The sequence below is a fragment of the Spea bombifrons genome, chromosome 3 (genome assembly GCF_027358695.1).
Source record: "Spea bombifrons isolate aSpeBom1 chromosome 3, aSpeBom1.2.pri, whole genome shotgun sequence".
NCBI classification, from domain to species: Eukaryota; Metazoa; Chordata; class Amphibia; order Anura; family Pelobatidae; genus Spea; species Spea bombifrons.
This window is the reverse complement of record NC_071089.1, coordinates 55,942,608-55,965,538: the sequence shown is the minus strand read 5'-3', so window position 1 is coordinate 55,965,538 and position 22,931 is coordinate 55,942,608. Positions and strand designations below refer to the sequence as shown.

Here is a 22,931-nt window from a genome sequence, read left to right as displayed (position 1 = left end):
TGTCCTCTAGTTGTTGTAGAACAGTCTAGCTCCTGTACCTTGGTCTGTCCAGTAGGATAATGTCCTCTAGTTCTTGTAAAACAGTCTAGCTCTTTTACCTTGGACTGTCCAGTAGAATAACACGCAAATGGCATGGGGAGGTTGCAACTGGGTCTCCAGGGCCAGTCCTAGTACCAGACGGCTGCCTGGGGCCACCTGGATCTGGGTGCGCTGGGCCTAGGGTTGCCACTGGTCCGGACTTCAGCAGGACAAACCTGTTATAAAGAGACAAGTTCTGAGTAAAGGACTTAACTGTATTTTGTACTAGGAAACGAGGGTCTGCTCGATGGGCTCTCAACAGTCACTTACTTGTTTCTAAGTAAATCCCATATAGTCCCAGGCTGTAAGGGGTGTCAGATTATTTTGTCACTTTATAAGACTTGATACATTATAGGACAGGTCGGCCTTTAGATATTACAAATAGAGTCAAAGAAGGACCTTAACATTTGGGACACTGCCGCAGACATTGTAAGCAGACAGATGTAAATGTAATATAAGACGCAAACACAGTGTCAGTATATACTTTATTAACTGATTTGTCTGTGGATCATGCATTATGTGACAACCCCTTACTCATAAAAAATGACAAATTTCCTTGCAAAAAGCTTAGTTAAATCAGTGAAATTATCACACTGAATTAACTAAGCACTCTGCAAGGCCATTTGACCAGGATACACTTATCAATGTTTGCCCTTCATAATCCATTGCGAAGTCAGTGAGATGAAATCTTTATGCTCATTGAATCAGTTTAGTAAATAAATCCCATTTGTTCCATCTGCTCTGTCACTGAACTCTCCTTCAGAGTTAGAATGCCCTAACAAATGTGAAAGATAATATTTCTGGTTCCTGTCATATTCCCAAGTAAAATTCCTAAGATTCTATAAATCAAAATTCCTGTGATGTATTCGCTTGCAATTGCATTTATTCATTTTGGAAAATAATAGATTTTAGAAAGATTTTCCAAGTACCTAATGCTCAAAAATGCTACAGTTTAAACAATGGTAACCTTATTCCCACGGTAGCTATTATAGTTATTGTTCATGTAGCAAGTAATGCAATCATTTTAACCTATTTTTGAAAATATTGTATACTTATTATATAAAGCCATGTGAAGATAGGAAATGCCTTGGAAGCATAGAGACAGGAGCACAACGAAAAAGGACAAAGAACACTTATTCTTTATTGTCTTCTCATCTTCTACCGTCTGATTTTTTGAAAGACTCCCCATATTTTGGCTTCGCTCTGTGCCTAGCTTTAAACATTACTGAGTGTTCACACCTAAAACACTATGGAGTGCTCATACTTAGTTTCTTAACTGAGACAAGTGAGTACTGGCCAAATTAGTCTGAGATACTATTTAACTAAAATGTTGCTTTTTGGGATACATTGTTTGTATATAATGATTGGGAGGGTAATGATAATAAATATAATACATTCATGAATGAATCAGATGCTTAATTAATTATCATAATCAACGTATACATGTAACTAATTAAATTATATTGTTATGTGTACATGCGCATCATTTTGATGAGAGTGGTCTGGAGGTTTGTGCATCAGTTTATCTGACAATGGTTAAAGTTGAAGGACAATGGTAAAGATTGGGAGTGCTCATATGAGAGCTCATGGCTCATAAAAGGGTTTGATGTATGCACCAGATCTAAAAAAAAATAATAAGTCTAAGGGATCTTTTTCCAGGTCTGCCTAAAGCTAAAAGCATTCCCCACCTTTTACAGAAATTACATTTACGTCCATTGTTTTCTTTGTGTCCCTTCAGGTCATTGTGCAAGAAATATTTTCTCACAGATGAGACAATACATGCAGCGATTTTCCTGTTTAGACTAACATTATAGATTTAAGGAAATGACTAATCAGAAAAAACGCGTGTTCACTTTGCTTATCATTACGTCCGTTCATGTATTGCATGAATGGGTAAAGGAAAATAATTTAATTTCAGTAACACAGATATTAGATAAGCTGCTGGGATGCTTATTTCAATGCGTTTTCATTCAAACATAGGAAATGATCTTAGTCATACAAACATGGCACAAAAGAGGTGATGTCAAGTTACAAATGGCGTTAACAGTCACTACACAATGCAGTATGTCAGCAAAATATGAAATAAATTCCAAGAAGCTTTTAATTGTTTTTCAACTAGAAGGCCTAGAGAAGTCTGTCTTGTGTAACACTTTTACATGGGAACTCTGGGCATCTAACTCTTGACTACCTGTTAGATGCTAGAGGGTCCATAATGTGAAATTACAAAGTAAAATGTAACTAAGGAATAAGGCAAAAACTGTAATTGCCGAACCACTTGATACAGTGGATTATCACCTTCCAGGGCCTAACCCGGAGAAAAAGAGAAAGCTGCCCCGTACCAGTCATTCCAGGGGGCCCATAACATCTGCCTCCTGAGCCAGCAGCAAATGCGGTTGCACTGCTCACAACTGAGACTGGGCCCACCGCTCTAGGGGGAGGTTGTATGAATGAGTTTTTGTGAATTAATATGTCTAAATAAGTGAATAATAGAGCATCTGTGAATGAGTTGATGAATGAGTGTTTGTGAATGAATCAGTATGTGTGTTATAGCATGGATGTGTAACTGATGGCACTGACAGGCTGTTTGGGACAAGCATGGCACATGGAAACTATTAGCTAGTGACATGCTGCAAACTGGCTTCCTACTGCATGGGCAATAGTTACACATTTTACGTGTTTATCTATTCTTTTTAATTGTTGGGTTGCTGTAACAAATGACATGCATGTCATCCACTATGTAGGTTACTGACAATTTTGTTCCAATTTCCACTAGTATATTTCTACTGATTGGACGATTCCATTGCTGGCTATGGTTGAAATATCACTTTTAAAAGTTTACACCAGAAGAAAACACAATTTTCCCCAATGGAATGTATTACTTGAGGCAGCATTTACACCATGTTTTTGTTGACTTATTGAATGTCCTCTGCATTTACCTTTTGGTCGGACATCATCTGAACCTCTACATTATATCTGAACCTCTGACCCTCAAGTTTTAGATAATAAGCATTTGATATAATATTTCTCCTCCTTTGATATAAACTCCCTCTCCCCGTACTTTGTTAAATCCTTTATATATTTACATTTTTCTATCACATCTCCCTTTCTCTTTTCTTTCCTCCAAGCTGCACTTATTGTTTAGTTTTTCCTCGTATTTTTTATCTTGCAACCAATCTTAATTACTTCAATGGTAATCTACATTACTGTATACAGCACTGTATTTTTCATGTGCAAAGCAAATTATTTATTTCCAAGAGATTTCCCCTTTAAGCCCCTTATAGCCATATGCTGCTTCTAGTATTAGTATTTTTGGATGTCCTTTTCTGAAATAAGGATAATTTTGTATTATTGGTATTAGTAAATAACTCCTAAGAGCGCTGCTTTCGAATAGTCTCCTTTGCTCACCTAATGTCCCTCTTTTCTAAGAGCTCTGAATATTTGCTGGGTATGACTGTGTCAAAGAGTTCTTCCGCTGTAAACATTACACATATGTGTATAGAAACAGCAGACAATGGAGTTATACATTAAAGTATGTGAATAAAATATATAATGCTTCTATCTCCATATTAGTTGGTATGTGAGTGGGACTTTAAGAAAGTCATTCTAAAACCAAAGCATCTTTTGATTAAAACATAAATCCCTTGATAACAATGGATGAGATTTTTAAAGATTGACAAGAACAATGAGATATTGTATCGTTATACTCAAAGATATTATAACTGCACTCCGCTGCCCTTTTCATCTGGGATGTTAATAAAATTCACATTTAGTTAAGTCATGGTTTAGTCTCTTTTAAATGTTAATTAAATCTTAGAAGCCAGATCCTGTCTCTTGTATAGACTCAGTTAATAAAATAGATTTAGCATACACATTTAGTAGAACTGATTCCCATGTGATCCTTGACAAAAAATGCCAGTCCATGTTCACTGAAGTGCATACTCACTACTCCCAACTCACATTTGCACTTACATAAACACCTAACTCACATATACCTGACTGGAATAGATTTGAGTTGATGCAAGCTGAAAGAGCATGCGACTTGTACATTTATTAACCTAGAAGTTGTTTGTGAGCACTTATTACTGAAGAAGTCTTCTTGCAGTCCATCATAGATCCCCTATGACTATTGGCAGTCATAAAGACAAGGGTGACAAAATCCAGAAATTTATTTTTATTCTGTGTGCCTGTGTAAATGGGCTGGTTGGGGAGATCAGAGGCCCCCCTGGTAAGTGGCCCGCTTAGCAGTGGCAGAGATATTCAGCAACACTAAGATCGGCATCTACTTGGGCGTCCGCAGAGAGGAAGGTCTGGATACACTTACAATTATTGCAGGCACAACTATATTGTAGTGTGCAAAAACGCAAATGAAACGAAGTCCCAGATCCACTGTATGGAATGCTCTCTCGGGGTTATGTCAGCTCTCTCTCTCTACGCGTTTCGCCAGTGCTATACTATAATCGCATGCGATTTTTGAACGTTTGAACTTTTCTCCTGAGGAAGCCAGTATAGCACTGGCGAAACGCGTCGAGAGAGAGAGCTGACATAACCCCGAGAGAGCATTCCATACAGTGGATCTGGGACTTCGTTTCATTTGCGTTTTTGCACACTACAATATAGTTGTGCCTGCAATAATTGTAAGTGTATCCAGACCTTCCTCTCTGCGGATTTGTTTTAGATACTGCACCATTTGTGGTCTTTTTCTATTTTTATAGAGTTTTAGAAGATATTAAATTCTGCTACTATTGAACCCTGATGAGCCTGACTTATTCAGCAAGTTTGTGAGTGGATCTTACACCTTTTTTATTTTTCATTTTTACATACATATTACACTATTAGTGTTGTTTTTGTTTTCTCCTCATGTATATGCGCTCCTTGGTTGTCTTGTTGTATTGCTGAACACCTTGAGGAAGAGTGTTTTTTGGAAGCTGCTATCTTGGGGAGTATCTATTTATTGTTATTTACACCTTTCACATTCCACACGTGGATTTTGGATCTCTGTTTTTGTGGTTTGTGTCTAGTTTTCTATGATTTTTATATGATTTGATGGGGTAATTGAACTGACCAGCTTCAAAGATGTCCCAAATAGGACATGGTGGAAGAAAGACCAGATGTTAAAGTTCCAAGTTAAAAAATGCGCACTTCCCAAAGGTTGCATTTTACCTTCCAAACAACCCGAAAACTCCATGAATGGGCGGTATCACAGTACTCAAGAGATGTTGCTGAACATATATTGTTAGGTTGTTTGACAGTGACATATACCAGGAGCAATACATTCATACCTGAAGTACAATTTGTGTGTAAAAAAAATACAACAACAAACTTTGACAAAGGGTGGTAGTAGAATTAGTGCATGATATGGGTAAAAATACCATTATTTGAAATACCTTGGGGTGTCTAGATTCAAAAGTATATGGTTTGCTATGGCAAATTGCATTGGCTGGCTTCAAAGATGTCCCAAATAGCACATGGGGTCAGAATGATCAGATTTGGAAAAAAAATGGTTTTGAAATAGCAAACCAACTTGCAAAAAAAGCAAAAAACATAAAAACATTAGGTATTTCTAAACTCAAATAGACAAATAGTAGGATCTATCTAGCAGGTTTTTTCATTAGCTTTTTTCAATTTTTTTATCATATTTTTTATAGAAAATTAGATGATATGATCAAATGGTATGGTATCTGATGAAAGCCCCTCGTGGTCTAAAAAAACCAATATATAACTTGTGTGGGTATGCTAAATAGGAGAGGAGAAAATTACAGCTAAATACGAGCAACTAAAAAACAGTCTGGTCCTTAAGGCGTTAAAAGTGGCACATAAAGTTTTAGGGTTGTGAAACAGGAAAGAAATTATAGTAATTTTTTTTTTTCGTTTTATTTGTACAAAATATAATACAATGTTTTAATCACCGGCATTGTTAAGTAATTATGTGACGTTATCATACTACAAAATTAATGTGTGGCAGCAGTGCCAACCTCAATATAAAAAACTTTGTTTAAAGTTATTATCATTATTTGCAATGTGCTGATGGTCTCTGCTATCATCAGGTTCATTAAAACATAATTAAGTAACCAAGCTGAAAATACACCACAATTAAAAATCAATTCGTATTAAATGCTAAGAGAAGTCTGGGGAATAGTTTTAATTCAGTTTGTTTTTGTAGGGATTTCTCTATGAGAATATGTTGTTATAGGTATTTTTGAAAGCTGGATCACAAAAAGAAATTTTAAAGGCTGGTACTACCATATAAGCAAAGTAAGCAGCAGTTTCGGCAATCCCTCTTTGGGAACCAAATCCCCCCTAATGTCACTGTTTTCTATGGGTTCACAATGTTCAGTGAGTGTATTATGGTACATTTTTGTATAAAATGCATTATTCTTCTAAATGCTATCAATACTCCTTAAAATAAAAGTAGCCCTTTGTAAATTGAAATGCCTTTTTGATGTGTGAGACCCGTCACAAAATAGGGAGTTATGTGATACTTTTACATGACTATAGTCTGAGTCACACTTTTTGCCATCCAGATAGCTATAAATCATTCTTTTTAAAATTATACAAAATTTTTCCTTAATGATTACAGAATACCACATTATTTTCAAAATCCCAGGAACTAAAAGTGTTAAAAGGCCCAAATAAATACCTGGGGAACAGACTCTTGACTCACAACCAACATGTCCTAGAGTGCAACTTTTGCCTGTGCCATCTTTTCCATAAAACAACCTGTCTGTATACGTCTGCCCCTCAAATAGCCTCAATGTGCCATTTCTGCCACCAAACAGTCTGCCTGTGCCATTTCTGCCCCCAAAACACTTATACATCCACATCCATGCTTACACGCTAATTGAGTCACCCATTCATTCACTCACTCATTTACTCATTAATTGGCAAGGAAACAGATGTAACTTTAAAGAGACCTCTCAGCTGTCATGCATCAAAATGCATATGATGGCTGCATTGTCCTTTTAGCTTAAGTATTGAAAGTATTGAAATGGACTGGTTAAGTCCCTGACTTTGGAATACATGTTGTCATGACATAATTCACTAGAAAACTAAGGAAAATTTGTGTTCAGCTGGAGAGTTCTCCTTAATTAAAATTCCAAGCAGCCCTTCACATGCAGAAGACTGGTTAAAAGTGTCCCTGGTTGTATACTAAATTGTTCTGTTTTTAAATGTGTGAATTGCAAATGTAAATTGTCATTTAAAACCCATTATGTAACAATGCTGTACAACCCGATTCTGGCCAAATTAGAGCATTTCAGACAATTACCTTAATATCTGGCCTTTTCATGTGTAACCTTTTAATTGTATTCTTTTATGGGTTATGGCCATTATTAGCCATTCAGACTGTCAATATTATGTAAAGAACATTTCTCCTTCAAACAAAATGATACTGAATGGGATTGAAAAAATATCTAGCAAGTTCTTTGGATACTGTGGAACACATAGCATTACATTGCATTACATTGCATTTATTTATAAAGCGCCGGCAGTCAGTCAGTAAAACAATTTCACATACAAAAACATATACAATAACACACTGGTACAAAAGGAGAAGAGGGCCCTGCTCTTGCGAGCTTACAATCTATTCGGTGGTTGAGGGGGAAGTGAGACAAGTGAGGACTGCTTGGATGGGGATGTGTTGATCTGGTTCCGATGGTGTTGTAGCCGCTTTCTGCAGAGAGGCAATAGCAGCTACCATAGCAGCTTCATACCAGGTGCAAAACAGGGGTAACCGCAGGAGATGAGGGGTTCAAATAAAATATGGGATATTCATACCAAGTGGGGTTCAGCTTACCAAGTTTGACCACAGGAAATGGCCTACAAAAGGCTCCTTGTATTTGATTGTATTTCTTGTATGTGGATTCACATAAGCTGCCAACAATATTTTAGTCAGGAATTAATCATTCATTTTGTTGTAGCCACCATGCAGTTCAACAGCTGTTATGATTGTTACCGCTGACTTTGTAATAATATACTCATTCCCAAAGCTATGTAGGAAGCCGCTGTGCCAACCACATATTCTTAGGTTGATTCCTTTTATCATTGATTTTAGCTAGTGAGCAAGAGTGGGCAATAAGATGTGATTTGGAGGCATAATGGAGACATAATTTTTAAGACTAAAGTTCACAAAACATTAATATGACTGGGAACTCTGTCTTTGACCTAGAGTCCCCAGGTGAACTGCTGCTTTCCTAGGTCTCTGTGGTCAGTTCCCGCTTTCTCCAGACATGGGAGTTGAATTTGACCCTGCTCACTCCTCACCCACTTCCCCTCCTACTTCCTGTCCCTTTTAGGCTGTCTCTAGCGAACCTCACCTCTACATGCAACTATCCCTCCTTCACACATGACTAGCTCTGCCCCTTAAGAAGTCTCTCCTACAGAAGAGGGAGAGCTCTGGGTAGCGTACTTTGGGAAGTTCCTAAATAACTTGAATGATTCTGCCCTTGCCCCTTTCTCAAAAATGAAAGTTTCGCAATTTAATGTACCATGTATACCTATAAAATGCTGCATACATTAACCAACAAGAAAACAAAGGGTATTCACAAAGTATTTAGGCATAGCAGAGCTCCTTCAGTTTAGAAACTCTCTCCCTGGTCTCAGGAAACAAAATGATCATCTCTTCACCTTAGATTAGGAGGGTATTTATCTACCTCTCCATTAATTAGTTAATATTGGTGAGCAGAAATAAGAGTGTGTTAGATCCCCCGGACGGATTCCTTATCTGGTGATAGGGGGCTTCCTAACACCTAAACCTCTGACCCTCTAGTTTTAGACTATGACCTCTCGCTTTTTTATCCTGCAAACCCTTCACCGTTTTGGTAGCCCTCCTCTGAACTCTCTCCAATGTCAATATAATTCTGGAGATGTGGTCTCCAGAACTGTCCACAATATGTTAGGTGAAGTCTGACCAGAGATCTGTAAAATGGCAGAGCCATCTCTCTCTTTCTGCTACTATTGCCTCTAGCTACTCACCCTGCTTGCTTTTTCTGTCCCCAGTGCATTATTTTACATTTATCAGCATTAGACTGCAGCTGCCACACTCTCGACCATACCTTACAAAGCTACAAAACTAGGGTATGTTTACCATTTCTAAGTCAATGATGCAGGTCCTGAATTGGTGTTATGTTAGATATTTTGCTAGGGATTTCTAAATGCACCTATGACCAAAGATAAGACAAAATCCCAGCTCCTATGCTAGTTAGGGGTACAACTAAAAAAAAAAATGGCAATGCTTAATATTTATAACCCTGTTCGATCATGGTTTTAACATAGTAGTATTCAGGAAAGACACTCCAAGAGTTCTGTCCCACATTACTCATATGTGTAACCCCTACTGTATGTAAATATATGTATGAGGCACAATGAAAACATGGATTTCTGACACATTGGCAAGGTGCTTTTAAACTAGTTAAAAAAAACCAAAATGTTTAGACATTGCACCTTTGGAACTGTAATCTTTAGCATCGCAATGTCAGTCATTAGGGTGAGACAATGTTAATCAGGATTAGGATGAGAGAGAAAAAGTAAGATTAATGCTTTAATGCTCTAAGGACCATTAACAAGACTAAATTAGTTAATTATAGTGTCTTTGTGGCATTCTTCTATCTAACACCTTGTTGTCTAACTTTTCATAACATTTATATTACATGCTTGATTGCCTGATATCCAATTGCCAATGGCCACACCTGTTAATACAATGATGAGCTAAGGGATGCATAAGAAACAAGTTTATAGGGTGCATTGCGTCCTCCATTGCCTATAATGAAAGTAATAGACTTGGAGTCAGAGCTGATTCAAGGCTGTGGTGGGCCCTGGGCAAACAATATAATAGTGGGCCCCCCTCCCGACCTTCTGCCTTCCCGCCAATGAAATGCAAAAAAACCGAGAGAAAGATAAACTTGAAAAACTTTGTGAATAGAACAAATGTATTATACCTTATATGCCACTCTGGTTAAATGGCATATCATGGGGCAGAGTGGCATATAGGGGGTATAAGGCATTTCTGGAGGCAGAGTTGCATAAAGGGGTTAAAAGTCATATCATGGGGCAGTCTGCCTCCAGAAAAGCCTTATGCCCCCCATATAACTCTCCCCACCCGACTTACCACTGCTTCTGACTCTCTGGTGTCTGGTGGGGCAAGCGGGTGGAGGCCGGCGTTCATAAAATTAAAGGGGCCGGCGTGCACGCACCGCGCCGCCCAAAGGCTGTGCCTCAGCTCTTCGTCCCACCCCTTTTAAGGCGTAGGATGAAGTGCCGGCCCGCGGACAGGCCGGCCCACTGGGAAATTTCCTGGTATCCCGGTGGGCCAGTCTGGCCCTGCAGAGGGGGGCCCCAAACCTGCAGGATGACTGCCAGTAGGTCCCCGAAGGTTAGAGGGCCCTGGGCAAATGCCCATTTTGCCCGCTGAATAAAGCGGCCTTGCTTGGAGTCAATCACATAAACTTGTATATATTAAAAAACATATATAATAAATAGATGTTTTGAGCATTATAGGAATAAGCTGATCTGTCAAAACCTAATTATTATTATGATCTTTATGTTGTAGTTTTATTTGTAAATCTGGAAATCTGATATGTTCTCCACCTCAATATTGTAAGCAAACGAATACTGCTACAATGTTCTAATAAAGAACCTGTACAACTGGAATTTCATAATTCTTCTACAACATAAAATCAAATGGCCTCAAAAACTGTGAAAACCATTTAATGTATTTTACAAATGATGTACCCTGCATATACTGGTACAGTATATCCCTGTTTGCAGGCACATACATTCATTAAGTACATTGGTTACATCCATCACAAACTATAGTACCAAAATAAATGAAAATGTTTCAACTGATATTTGATTTGCTTGGAGGAGGATGTTCTCAGATGTAAAGGTTAAGGAGAATGTTTATAGAATGAGTCATTGTATTGACATAGGTACTGATTTGGACAGCTGCATGTTCCTTCTGGTTTGTTGTTCTTATGAGTTTCTCTTTAATCCTTAGACTCAATTCCCTTAAGTGCAGAATACAGAACTTTCATGAATTTGTTTTCTCCCTATTTCAGTCAAAAAATCCATTGTTAGTTGTTAGTGATGGGAACAGATGCTCTATACAAACTAGAGAAACGTGTCAGTGGAAAGAGCTAATTTCTATATATTATTGCCTTGTGCTATAGAGGAAATTTTAAGCTCTGATGCAATGTTGCACGTTTTTCCCCCGAAGAGGTTACACCTGTGCTTTTCATATTGTTCTGTTGGGTCAGCTAGTAGATGCCAAGGTTAAAAGCTTATTATTATCCCCATAACATCACTTTGGCCTGTAAAAAGTCCCTGGGTAGATGAAGGTTGTGCAGATTTGTTATTTCCAACAGCAGGAAAAGTCAGTGGTATATTCACCTTATCTTGAAAAGGCTCCTTTGTTATATTATTAATGCTACATCAATGGTTCTTTTGATATAATATATTTCATAGACGGTTATAATGTGAGTGTAGGGCAGAGCAGTGTAGACTTATAAGTTGTGCACATAATGCTGAGGCAACCCTCAACCTCAAGTGGTTATCTCCTCAGCCCTGAGCTAGAAAAATGGAGTGTTTCAAAGTTAAGAAAGACACTACTGGGAGAGATGGAAGGGTAGAGGGTAAAAGCTAAAGGAGCAACCTGGGTTAGATAATCATGACATCTAGACTTCCTGAAATGACTCAGAACAGTCAATTTATCAAAGCTTATATTTTCCATAATCTCTTCCAAAACTCTAGTAACGGGCAATCTGCAGCCTAACTCCGCTTTTTGCCTCCAAGCACATTTTGATCAACATTTTGTTCTCATTCTTAGTAAGACTTTCACTGGGTTTAAATAAAAAAGAGAATCTGGTTAGAGTTTTTCCATATAGCCTCCCAGTTCATCCCCCAGAGCAGTTCACAGATCTACTTCCCATTTAGTAACATACTGGGTACTTTGAATATGCAAAAGAGTTGCTGTGTCAAGTACAATAATTGGAGGTATCAAAACTAATCCCTGTAGGGGGACCAAACAAGGAAGCCTTGGGAATCAAGTGCAGCGAAATAATTTTGGTGGTATAAATCACATATAAAAAACATACAAAATGTTGTAACTGTTTGAGGGGCAGAACACAAAATAGTTTTTCCATGCAGTTATCCCATATAAGAAAATAATTCAAAATAGCAGGACATTTAGCATGCAACAGAAACCGGTCATGTCTGGGAGTCCAAAAATATTATTGTAGCGGGCCCAGAGCAATGAAATCCGAATCTCAGACTCCAAAAAACTCTCCCAGTCTCGGGAGGTGGATACCATGTTTGAGATCATCTCAGAACCTAATGGAGAGAGAGAGAAAACCTAGGAAGATACAGGAGGAATTTTGAAACCATAATGTAAATGGAGCTGTATACTGTCCCACAATTCTGGCTTTTGTGTTTTCATAGTAAGGAGACACGTACAAACTGTATTTGTAAATTAAAGTTGAGCTTACTCAATTTGATACCTGGTTGGGATGGCTTCGGATTTCATTAAATTGACTCGGAAGTCAGAAACTTCAGAGTATGTCTGCATAAGGAAAAAAATGAGTGATAATACGGGATAGGTGAGCGTTAGAAACACATAATATGTTTAACAGGTCAACGTGAACCATATTCAGTGTTTTCATTAATCGTATGCTCTTAATAACTTATCTCTGTGTGTAACAAACTGACAAGTAGCACATTATATTTCAGTGAAAGCCTGTTTTATGCTGACAAAAACACCAATAATCTACCAGAGCAAAGCTAACTACTTAATCAACTGAAGATATTGACTGCATCCTTTTTTATCCTCAGACATGTTGGACTAAAGAGGCCAATCTTTATTTCTTGGTATTCTTTGATTAAGTTTACTTAACATCTTGGGTAAAATCTTTGTCTTGCTGTTGGCCCAACCAGATTTTTATTTGGGAGCCATTCCATGGATGGCCAAAAAAGCATCACAAGTATAAGGCACTCCGATATATTATTAGGTAACAGAAGACTTGCTGGTCAATTAAATAATGTGCTGAAAAATATATATTTACATTTTATAATTTGTTATATCTATTGTTGCAGTAATATATAAGACTGTATGTATACGTTTTTTAAATTTAAAATTTAAAATAGACAGCAAAAAGAACAAAAAAGTAATTATATATATATATATATATATTATTGCTATATTTAAAATACAGAAGAGTCTTGCCGTAATCATGATTCTCATAGTAAAATTACACATATAATAGAAAAAAAATAATTTTAATGCAGAAAACACACATGGAAGGTTATCTTGTCTTGTGGACACGTTCCTGCTGTTCTGTAGTAATAATTATCAGCTCTGGAAAGACTATCTCAGCCTGTGAATAACCCATTTTCTTGGTCATTAATTTGGCTCCTGCAGAGACCCTATCAGATAGAAGGCATAGGGAGAGGATTACAACTGAAACACAGAACCCCTTTTGGGTACATTTGTACTCTGGATTCTAACATCTAATTTACAAAGGTTAAAAAAATCTTTCATGTAAATCACATAGGCTATTTTGTCTCTTTATTTTCTTTGACTGCATTTGTAGTAACACCCTTGAGCATTAATGTAAAACATGTTAATTGGCTAACATCATACTTGGAAGCTCTCAAGGTTTGCCCATGAGTTTCAGTGGTTTTGCTCCAACCTCAGGGGCTCAGAGTGAAGGGTTAAAATCTCAGGGTCACACAGTCTGGAGCTGATTCATTCATAACTCTCCATTGATCTGATCATAAATGAGACTCCTTATTAGTTCTTTCATTACAGGTATGTTTAAATAATGACATGTTGGCGGGTGTTACGACAAGAGTGATTTGCTTAACACATACGATGATTCTCTACATAGAATCTGCATGACAGGCCATTAAAGGGTTAATATTTAAATAGAGTCTCAGGGTCAGCTCATTTAAAAATTTCCCTGGTATGGCTGAAATAGTGACAAATATGCTCCAACCTATTCACTAAAGTCAGAGTTGACAGTTGACTTAGATGCGGTTGGGCCAGCTGGATACTGATCAAAAAAGAGTGCAGAATGACTACTGCCACATGGGGAATAATGTAAAGCGAGAAGGCAGAATTGGCTAACTCTATAATGCAGTAAGAAAAATAAGGCTTGTTTCTTGATTTTGAAAAAAAATATATTTAGTTTTGATTTATTGTGAGTTGATCAGTTCTTTCTCAACTTACCTCCTTGTTTGGCAGTGGGTTGATATTGTTGAGCTTGAGCCGTTGTTGATATTTGCCATTTGTCATGGACTGCCTAAAGCCATGTTTCCTCTCCTTCGGAGTTTTACAGAACACAAACATTTTAGGCAGTTCTAAGGTGCAATATTATTTGATGAAGTAACTATTAAATATCCCCTTTTTTACTTGGAAGTGGGGTTACAATGTATAACTTGGGACCGGGACAGACTCGCAGGTGCATAGGCGCAATGATTGTACATGTAACATAATAGTATGCTTGTGCTTTCTGAATCTGTTACAGCTAACATTTTGTATGACACAGCTAACATTTCTGTGGGTGAGTGGGCTGTTATGTGGCTCATAAACAGACATTTTATAATGCCACAATCAGCTCTCACTACTTTCACACAAAGCAGCAAACTTATACCTCATCAATTGTTTCTGAAAGTACAGAAATAAAACATTTTGGAGATGAAAATCACAGGAAAAAATGGTAAATATCAAGCAAAATAAGTAGGGCTTTGTCTGAAAGTAGATATAATTATACATATGCAATCTGTGTCTTTTTTATATAGTTATACATTTATCATGTGTCATTACTTACCTTCTAACTACTAATTTCGGAGGGACAGTCCAGATTTTTCGGAACTTTGTCTTGCTGTCCACAGAGCTCCTCCACTGTCCTGCTTTTGGTCACATTAGCCCTAACCACTGGTAAAATCGATTGATTGGCCTCCTTGACATCATACCCTGGCATTCAGCCTCAATGCATCACAAGTTGGTAACCATACCCCACTCACTTCCAACCATGACCCCAACAAAGGCGTCCCACCTGAAATGCTATTACCATAAGTATAGGGTTACAATAAATCAAAATAAATTCTTAACTAGAAGAGTTTATCTATAATTGCAATTGAACCCTTTGGGGTCCAGGGCTTTTTTTAAGGCTTAAAGGACCATATTTGTGATTTATGTTTTTCAGGACAGGTTGTTTGATACCATACTAATACCTGTAACATAAATGTCTATTATGAGTAAAATATTTTTTAAAAAATTGATTTTTTTTTTTACTTTTAAAACTTGATTTTTTTACTTCCCTTAGTACCGTATGTTCCACAGGATGATTTCCTGTGATGAAAAGAAATTCAGTTTACATTCTGAGTAGAGTAATAGCCTGCATTCATAGTTTTTTTAGGTTTATGAATGTCAAAACAATCGCTTACACTATTGCACTATTTTTTATAATTTTTTTTAATGCCTTTGGGCTGATGGGCAGTAACTATATTTCTATTGGTAGTTTGGCAAGTTTATAACTTTTGTACCATTTTGATTTATTTTTAATGTTATTATTAATTTATTATTAAACTTTTTGTCAGACTTTCTTTCACTTTTCTTTTATAGAGTAGAGATTCCATGTATTCTTTGTAGGCCCATAGGATCTCTCTATAACTGTTAGGTACTATTGAAGATGCTTTGGAGTCCCTTTAAATATGTATGTACTTTATTTTTTTGTATATATTTTTTTATGAGGCAGGAGAAACTTAGTTCCTCTGTTCTCATTTTGATCATCACATATAATCAGCGTCCTCCAGCCCAGCTTTCCTGATCACAGTATATGTGATCAGGCCCAGTAGGGTCTCTGCCACTCTGCATGATACTTCCAATGTGTATTGCATGATACTTCCACTTAGTATAACCAAGTATACTCAGTACCGAGTATGTACCGAATGTAATTACACTGTGTAAGTCAGCCCAAATCAAGTAATGCTTGTTCTTGCTGGCAGACAGGGAGCCCAAATTGTCTATCCCCAAAGTTATTGGATCTGCAGTGCAAATTTTAACACATGACGTACCATTTTTAGCGACATTGTTAGTGACATCCCTGGTAAGACAGTGGTCCTCAAGTAGTTAATATAATTCAAAGGCATTTTTTTTATCAGTGTCATTTTACAAGAATGTCTCCAGTGTTTGGTATGTTACATTTTAAGTTTCTAAATTCTGGAATTGTTTTATATATCCACCTGCAGATGTTGCTATGAAGAGAGAGGTCAGAAATGACTGATGTAGAGCCTGGGGTCACAGATTTTGCATCATCAGGGAGAGCCGGTCGCCGAAATGCCTTACCAGACATCCTTGGATCTCCAGCTGGAGCAGAGACTGCTGACCTCCCTCAGAAACTAGCAGAACTATCCCTGTCCCAAGGTACGTGTCTCTGTATTTGAATTTGTACTTTAATGCCAGAAGGGTTACTACTGCTATCTGTCTCAAATGATTGGCCAAACTCTAGTAATTGTCTATACCAAACAAGTCCCTTTATTGCTTAACGGAGTAATATTACATTTCAAACTTTCGAGGCAACTTTCTCTCGCTGAATTAGCTTATTTTCATCACAAGGGAATGAAATAAACCCTATAGCTTGGGTAATGTCACAGCTACTGTAATGTCATGTTACAACTACTGTAAGTTGTTGTTACCACAGTAGGGTCACAAATTGTTATTACTTTATAAACCTTTTACTCACTTTAGTACATTTACTGGTTTAAAGATAACTACATGAAACCATTGGTTATCTGCAGTGGTATCAATAGAATATGATGTACAGTGCTGCAGAATATGGAGCTTTTTAAATCAATAAGTAACAATAATATGGGTTTTGCCTATTTTTGGTCATGTACTTCTGCCTTTTACACCTATGATCCACCTACAAAGCATCTTGAAATGTGTAATTCTTTTATACCCAAGGGTATAGGGTCGGTAGCCATTGTCTCTATTGATGTCTACATGGGCCTGGGATTTTTTTGTATTATTATTTTATAGTGTGTGCATTTTTTTAATCAGAAATGGCTGTAGATCTGATTTATTGGGAATGCCACCTATTGTTCAGAGTGTAATTAATTCAAAGAGTAATGTAAGTAGGTAATTATAATAACTGAGCATCCAAATGGTTCATGTTTATTTCCACACTGGTGTTTGTGGCCTGATTCCCTGGGCCTTGGTCTGTTTGCAATATTTTGCTGTCAATTTTGTCCCTCCCAGCTTCTTAATGACTTTACTTACTATGTTGAACAACCTCCAAGTAGCAGCCCATTTAGATGTTTTTTGAACCCACACATGGTGATGGGCTGCACAGGACATGTAAAAAAAAATAATATTAGGAGGCCCCATGTCACCAGTGCCAGGTATCTATTAGCCATGCTGTGGAAATGCCCAGTTTTGGAAATATCCAATTTAACAAATGTTAAATATATATTAACAATGCATGATTTCAGATAGTAGCATCAAAGGCTGAAATATGTTTTGAGCCCTATCAGGTTTCATCAGGACAACTTGAGTTACATACCTTTTGTCAGTTTGACCAACAATCTGCTCAGAACATGTGCCGCATGCTGAATGCGGGAAAAAGGTGGAACTGCAACAAACAAAATTGTGAGGATAAGGATTTCTGTATTACCATACCCAAGAACTCTCTAGGTTTGACCAAGTGTATCTCCGTGAAAACGTGTCTCTCCAGGTCAGTTTCTTCTTTCTCTGAGCACAGGATCGGCATTTGGCCATGTTCACTCACTGCCTGTTTTCTTCCTACTCCTCAACTAAAGCCTACCCTTTAGAAAGCCACTTCTCAGAAAAGCAAGAGCTCTTTCAGCACAGGATGCAACATCATCCCACTTTCACATCAATAACAAATAAACCTTTTGATAAAACAAATAAACCTTTTGATAAAAAAAACCTTTAGATAAAGTTACCTAGTTGCATATACCAATATGATATTTCTGATTCATTTTCATAAATGGCATAAATCATAAATAATAAATACTGGAGTTATACTGACCTTAAATATTTACGTTACAAAAATTACATTCTAGATTATTCAGACATTCAGGGCATTAAAATATAGGATTTCTTGACAACAAGTAAGGTTTTCAAGGAAAATGCTCAAAATCCTGTGATCTATCGGTATAAAGTAGAACAGATGGTAAAAATCATTTTAACAAACCCAAATTAGTCACACAAATCCATGAATGTTAATATGTGTAATGCACCAAGATACAGATATTATTATTAAGTTATTTTGTTAAAATCATTTCTGTATCTTGTCAGGGGCGTACCTAGTGTATGTGGCACCCCCCCCCAAAAAAAAAATAATATTGGCAAGAATATTTATTTCACAAATTTGAAAACTGTATGTCAACTGGAAAAAAAACTTGAAATCGGAAAAAAATGAATTAGCTTATAAATAAATTAAATACATTTAAATAACATTTACTGAACACCTCTGCCCCTGAAGCAGCATGGATGTGCCACCTCTGCCCCTGAAACAGCCTGACAGTGCCACCCCTGCCCCCCTAAACAGCATGCCTGTCCCATTTCTGCCCCCCTGAAGTAGTCTGCCTCTGCCACCTTTGCCCCTGAAGCAACCTGCCTATGCCACCTCTGACTCTAAAACAGTCTGCCTGTGCCACTGCTGACCCTAAAAGAGCCTGCCTGTGCCATTTCTGCCCCTAAAACAGCCTACCTGTGCCACCTTTGCCCCTGAAGCAACCTGCCTGTGCCACCTCTACCCTTCTAAACAGCCTGCCTGTCCCCTTTCTGCCCCTCAACACTTACTCACTTAATTCCTTAATTCACCCATTCACTCTCCCACACCCCTTTACCTCTCTTCCAGATCACTGGTCCGGGGGCTGGCCGATCATCACTGGGGCCGTGCAGATGTTTATGCCGCCTAACGCGGGCCTGCAGCCTGCAGCTCACTTCTGTGGTGCCAGCACACTGTGTGAGAAAATTCTTTCACCGCCCAGGCGGAGCAGGACATCTGTGCGGCCCCAGTGATGATTGGCCAGCCCCCAGACCAGTTTCCTCACACGCGTGCGTGCCAGAGCAGTGAGATGCAGGCCTGCCTTAGGCAGCTGTCGCGGCAACCCCCTGATTAATGCCACCGGGAGTGCACCGCCCCCTTTAGGTACGCAACTGTATCTTGTATGCCTACAGATATATGTGGTACAAATCATGGCCTCTGCCAATAGAAACATTTTGCACTTATTGTGGGTACTGGATGTAATGGATCTTCATTCTGGTATAGTATCTATCAGAGCCAAACTAACATTCCATTGGGCCCTATGCAAGGTACCAGTTATGACCCCCTTCTCAATTGCTTTATTTATTTAACCCATACTATACAAGATCCCAGTCTTGCTAGGCTGGGCCCCAAAAGTTCCTCGGGCCCTGGGCCATACCTGCCAATTCTCAGGGTTTGACCCAGACTCTGTGACCAAGCCCTGCTTCTTCTGTCCGTGGGTCAGTTTCTATAGGGAGTGATCTGGGTAGCCTACCTTGGTAAGTTCCCATGCATGCCCTAGACAGGCACCTAGGTTTTCTTGTGTATTGATTTAACTCTGGTATTTATCAAAACTTTAGAAATTGTTATTAAAATCCCAAGCATCCATGGAGTGTTGGTGAGACAAACCATATCAACAGGACTATTTCATTCTGATTTTAGATGGTTTATTCTAATGATATTTTAATTTTGTAGATGAAGGTGCTGAAGGTGGAGAAGCATCTTCTGGAGAGTCTCCAGCTGAAACTCCTGAAGAAAAGTCAGAGACTTGAAGATGGTTATCACACAGGAATATATCCACCGAGAGGCAGAGCAGCACGAATAAATCAGCCAGGGTTATGTCTTTAATGCTGTGTGTGGACTATGCAACATCTTCGTATATGGGCATAATATCAACTAGCCCCTCAGTTCTCTTGCTCGTTTTGGACAGAAATGTGTTTTCTACTTTAGCTGGAAATAGAGAACATTTAAAACTCAGTTAGGTTTCGAGTTATAGGAGAAAGAATGTTAAGGAAGGTATTTTCTGATCCTTGTACTTTGCAGATAGTCAACAGCCACAAATACTACAACTGGACTCAAGGATTTATTAAAAATATAACAGTGATAAAGGTAACAGAGGTTGGTGTTTAGGATAATGGAATATATAGCTTTGTTTTTTGTAACAATATCAATAAACTCACAGTCTCCGTAAATCCTCTTTCTTTTTAAACTTTAGCCCGACAACCAATGCCAAAATTAGGTCACTGTCTGATATTCATCCTGAGAGCTGCTTTTGTGTTTGCTAATGGGGACAGAGGGGCATGTATAAAGGCAACCATTTTTTCAGTGCCTTAATGTCATCATTCCAAAGTGTGACAATCCCCAAAGGGGCTTGACATCCTAAACTCTTAACTTTGGTGGTGAACTACAACTCCCATCATCGAGGACAGTTCTAGTCCAGCATCTCCCGAAGAGTCGTTGGTTAGCAATCCTTTCAATGAGTAAGGTGAAAAAGATTCCATATGAGCCCAAACGATGTTATCGACAGAAGCGGCTACCTACATCAACAGCAGTTAATACTTAATTTTCTGTGCTTGTCACTGTCAGCCAATGTAGCAATGTTTGTGGTTTCAGCTGTTTGATATGAAAATAAAAATAATATCGACATCGATCTGTTTTGTCCATCAATTATATTTTGTGAATGCACGATCCTTAGGGAAGAATGATTTTACAACATCTCATTAAGATTATTCTTCTCTATAGAGTGTTTACCCCTCTAACAAGCTCATGGCTATAAATAATACATCAATTTATAAGCAAGAAGAACACATTTGCATGAGACTTTTATATCTCAACTGGGACTAACATTCTGTGCAGTTGCTGTGCATCTGCTAATAATTCAAAATGCAATATGGCTAGAAAAAGTAAAGTGGGACACTGTATTACGTAACAAATGAATTGTAATTCCAGCACATGTAGACAACAGATGTATCAGCAAGGCACAGTGATAACTCCTTAAACTGCTTTAGTGAAATGTCATAGATACAGCTCTTACGGATAGCTGAGTCCTATTTACAGTTAGGTAGGAAATATGATTGAGTAACAAGAAGTACCTGTTGTTAATGCAGATGAATTAGTATACAGTAAACAGTAAGTAAAGGCTTGTTACATCACTGTTATTACAGTACTCTCTACTTAAAGTTGATGTTCCACAGAGGTACAAATCAATCTTCTTATGTCCCATGATGTAGTGTAGTAATATCGCATACACTCGTGACCCTACTTGTCTTCTTACAGGTGGAAAGCAGGTAAATTTTAACCCATGGGACAAGCCCAGCCAAGCATTTTTCTTCTTTCTCTTATTCCCATAATCTCAGACCTTTTTCCTTTTCCACATCGTGCGGATGTGTGTTTGTCATTAGTATCAGGACTACCTTACGGTATTATGCTTGCGTGTAGGTAATTTTACTTCTGATGCCAGAGTCTTCCAACACTTTCTCCAGGGATAATCGAGGGCTGGCCAGGGTGCAGTAAAACAATTGTCCTCTGGGCTGCTCTCATTTAAAGTTTTTGAGAGACTTGCTGAAACTTTTTTGTGTTTAATTTGCAATTCTTTATATAGCCACCTTGGAGTCTAGAGTAACTGGCAGCATAAAAGGGACAGTTTAATGTCCCTGACATTCCCTCTATAGAAGAATTATATTAAATTACTATTTGAGTATTTTATTGTGCATTCTTCCAAAAATGGAAAGTTTAAAGCACTTACACAGAAGATGCAGCCCTGCCCCTTCATGGTCAGACTATTCTTGAAACCAATGAGAGTGTTTTCCACACATGCGCTCACAAATCTACAGTCTTCCCTGAGCCAGTGGTATCCAAAGCACATTTAGAGAGTGGGACTGTATATTTTAATAACACTATGTACACAGTGCATCAGTTTGTACACACATCGTTTAACACTGTCAAGTACACAGGCTGAGCGATACACAGAACCTTGGTTTAAGAGTGTCTGGGGGTGGTGAGACAACAGTAAAACACAGTACATAGTATTCAAACGTGGGTGGAAAGGTGGATTGTTGATTTGACCTTTTCATAAAAGCATTTTCTGAGCATAGAGAAGGCCTTTGTGTGATGTGTCAGAACAGGAGTACTTTCATTCAGTTCATTTCTTACATCAGTGTCTTTTATAGCAGAAAATAGTGGATTCGTTTTTTTTTTCTGGGACGAATTCCCAATTAGAAGACTAAAATGTAGAATTTGAGACATTTTCACGTGCATTGTCCTACATCAATTCTCTATAAGGCCTAGTGGTAACAGGGTGATCACATGACCTAACTGCTATTCAGGGAAGCTTACTTTCGTATTTACTTCTAAGAGCTACAGACAGTGGTACAGTATCACACCTATCATTATATAGTGATCCAGACACAGACGGTGCTACAACATGACTCCTATAATTATATAGCAAGTCAGACACAGACGATGGTACAGAATAACTCTAATCTCTATATACTGAGCCAGACACTAATGGTGGTACAGCATGACTCCTATAACTATATAATGAGTCAGAAATTCAAAGCTTGATCTAGGTACTGCTTAATTCCCATCACTATATACTAAGCCAGGCATTAACTGTGGTACAGCACTGATGGTGGTACACCATACTCCAATCACTATATAATAAGCCAGACACAGACAATGGTATAGCATAATTCCCATTTTCCATCATCATTATCATAATTTTCATTTTAAATTGTGTTGCTTTTTTACTCTCTCTCCCTCCTATTCACGTCCTCTCTCACACTCACCTTTACTCATGCTGTCTCACAC

At 38.0% G+C, this 22,931-nt stretch overlaps 1 protein-coding gene across 3 annotated transcripts in view; it reads left to right on the top strand.

Annotated features, from left to right (window-relative positions):
* The window catches only part of PKIB (cAMP-dependent protein kinase inhibitor beta), an 88,900-nt gene extending 68,128 nt beyond the window's left edge, over window positions 1-20,772 (top strand). For all 3 annotated transcript variants that reach the window (XM_053459023.1, XM_053459026.1, XM_053459025.1), the window contains exons 2-3: window positions 16,318-16,492; window positions 19,818-20,772. In XM_053459023.1, the coding sequence (XP_053314998.1) occupies window positions 16,345-16,492; window positions 19,818-19,894 (225 nt within the window). In that variant the 5' untranslated portion in view covers window positions 16,318-16,344 and the 3' untranslated portion in view covers window positions 19,895-20,772. The remainder of the gene's footprint in view (window positions 1-16,317; window positions 16,493-19,817) is intronic.
* The last annotated feature ends 2,159 nt before the right edge of the window (window positions 20,773-22,931 follow it).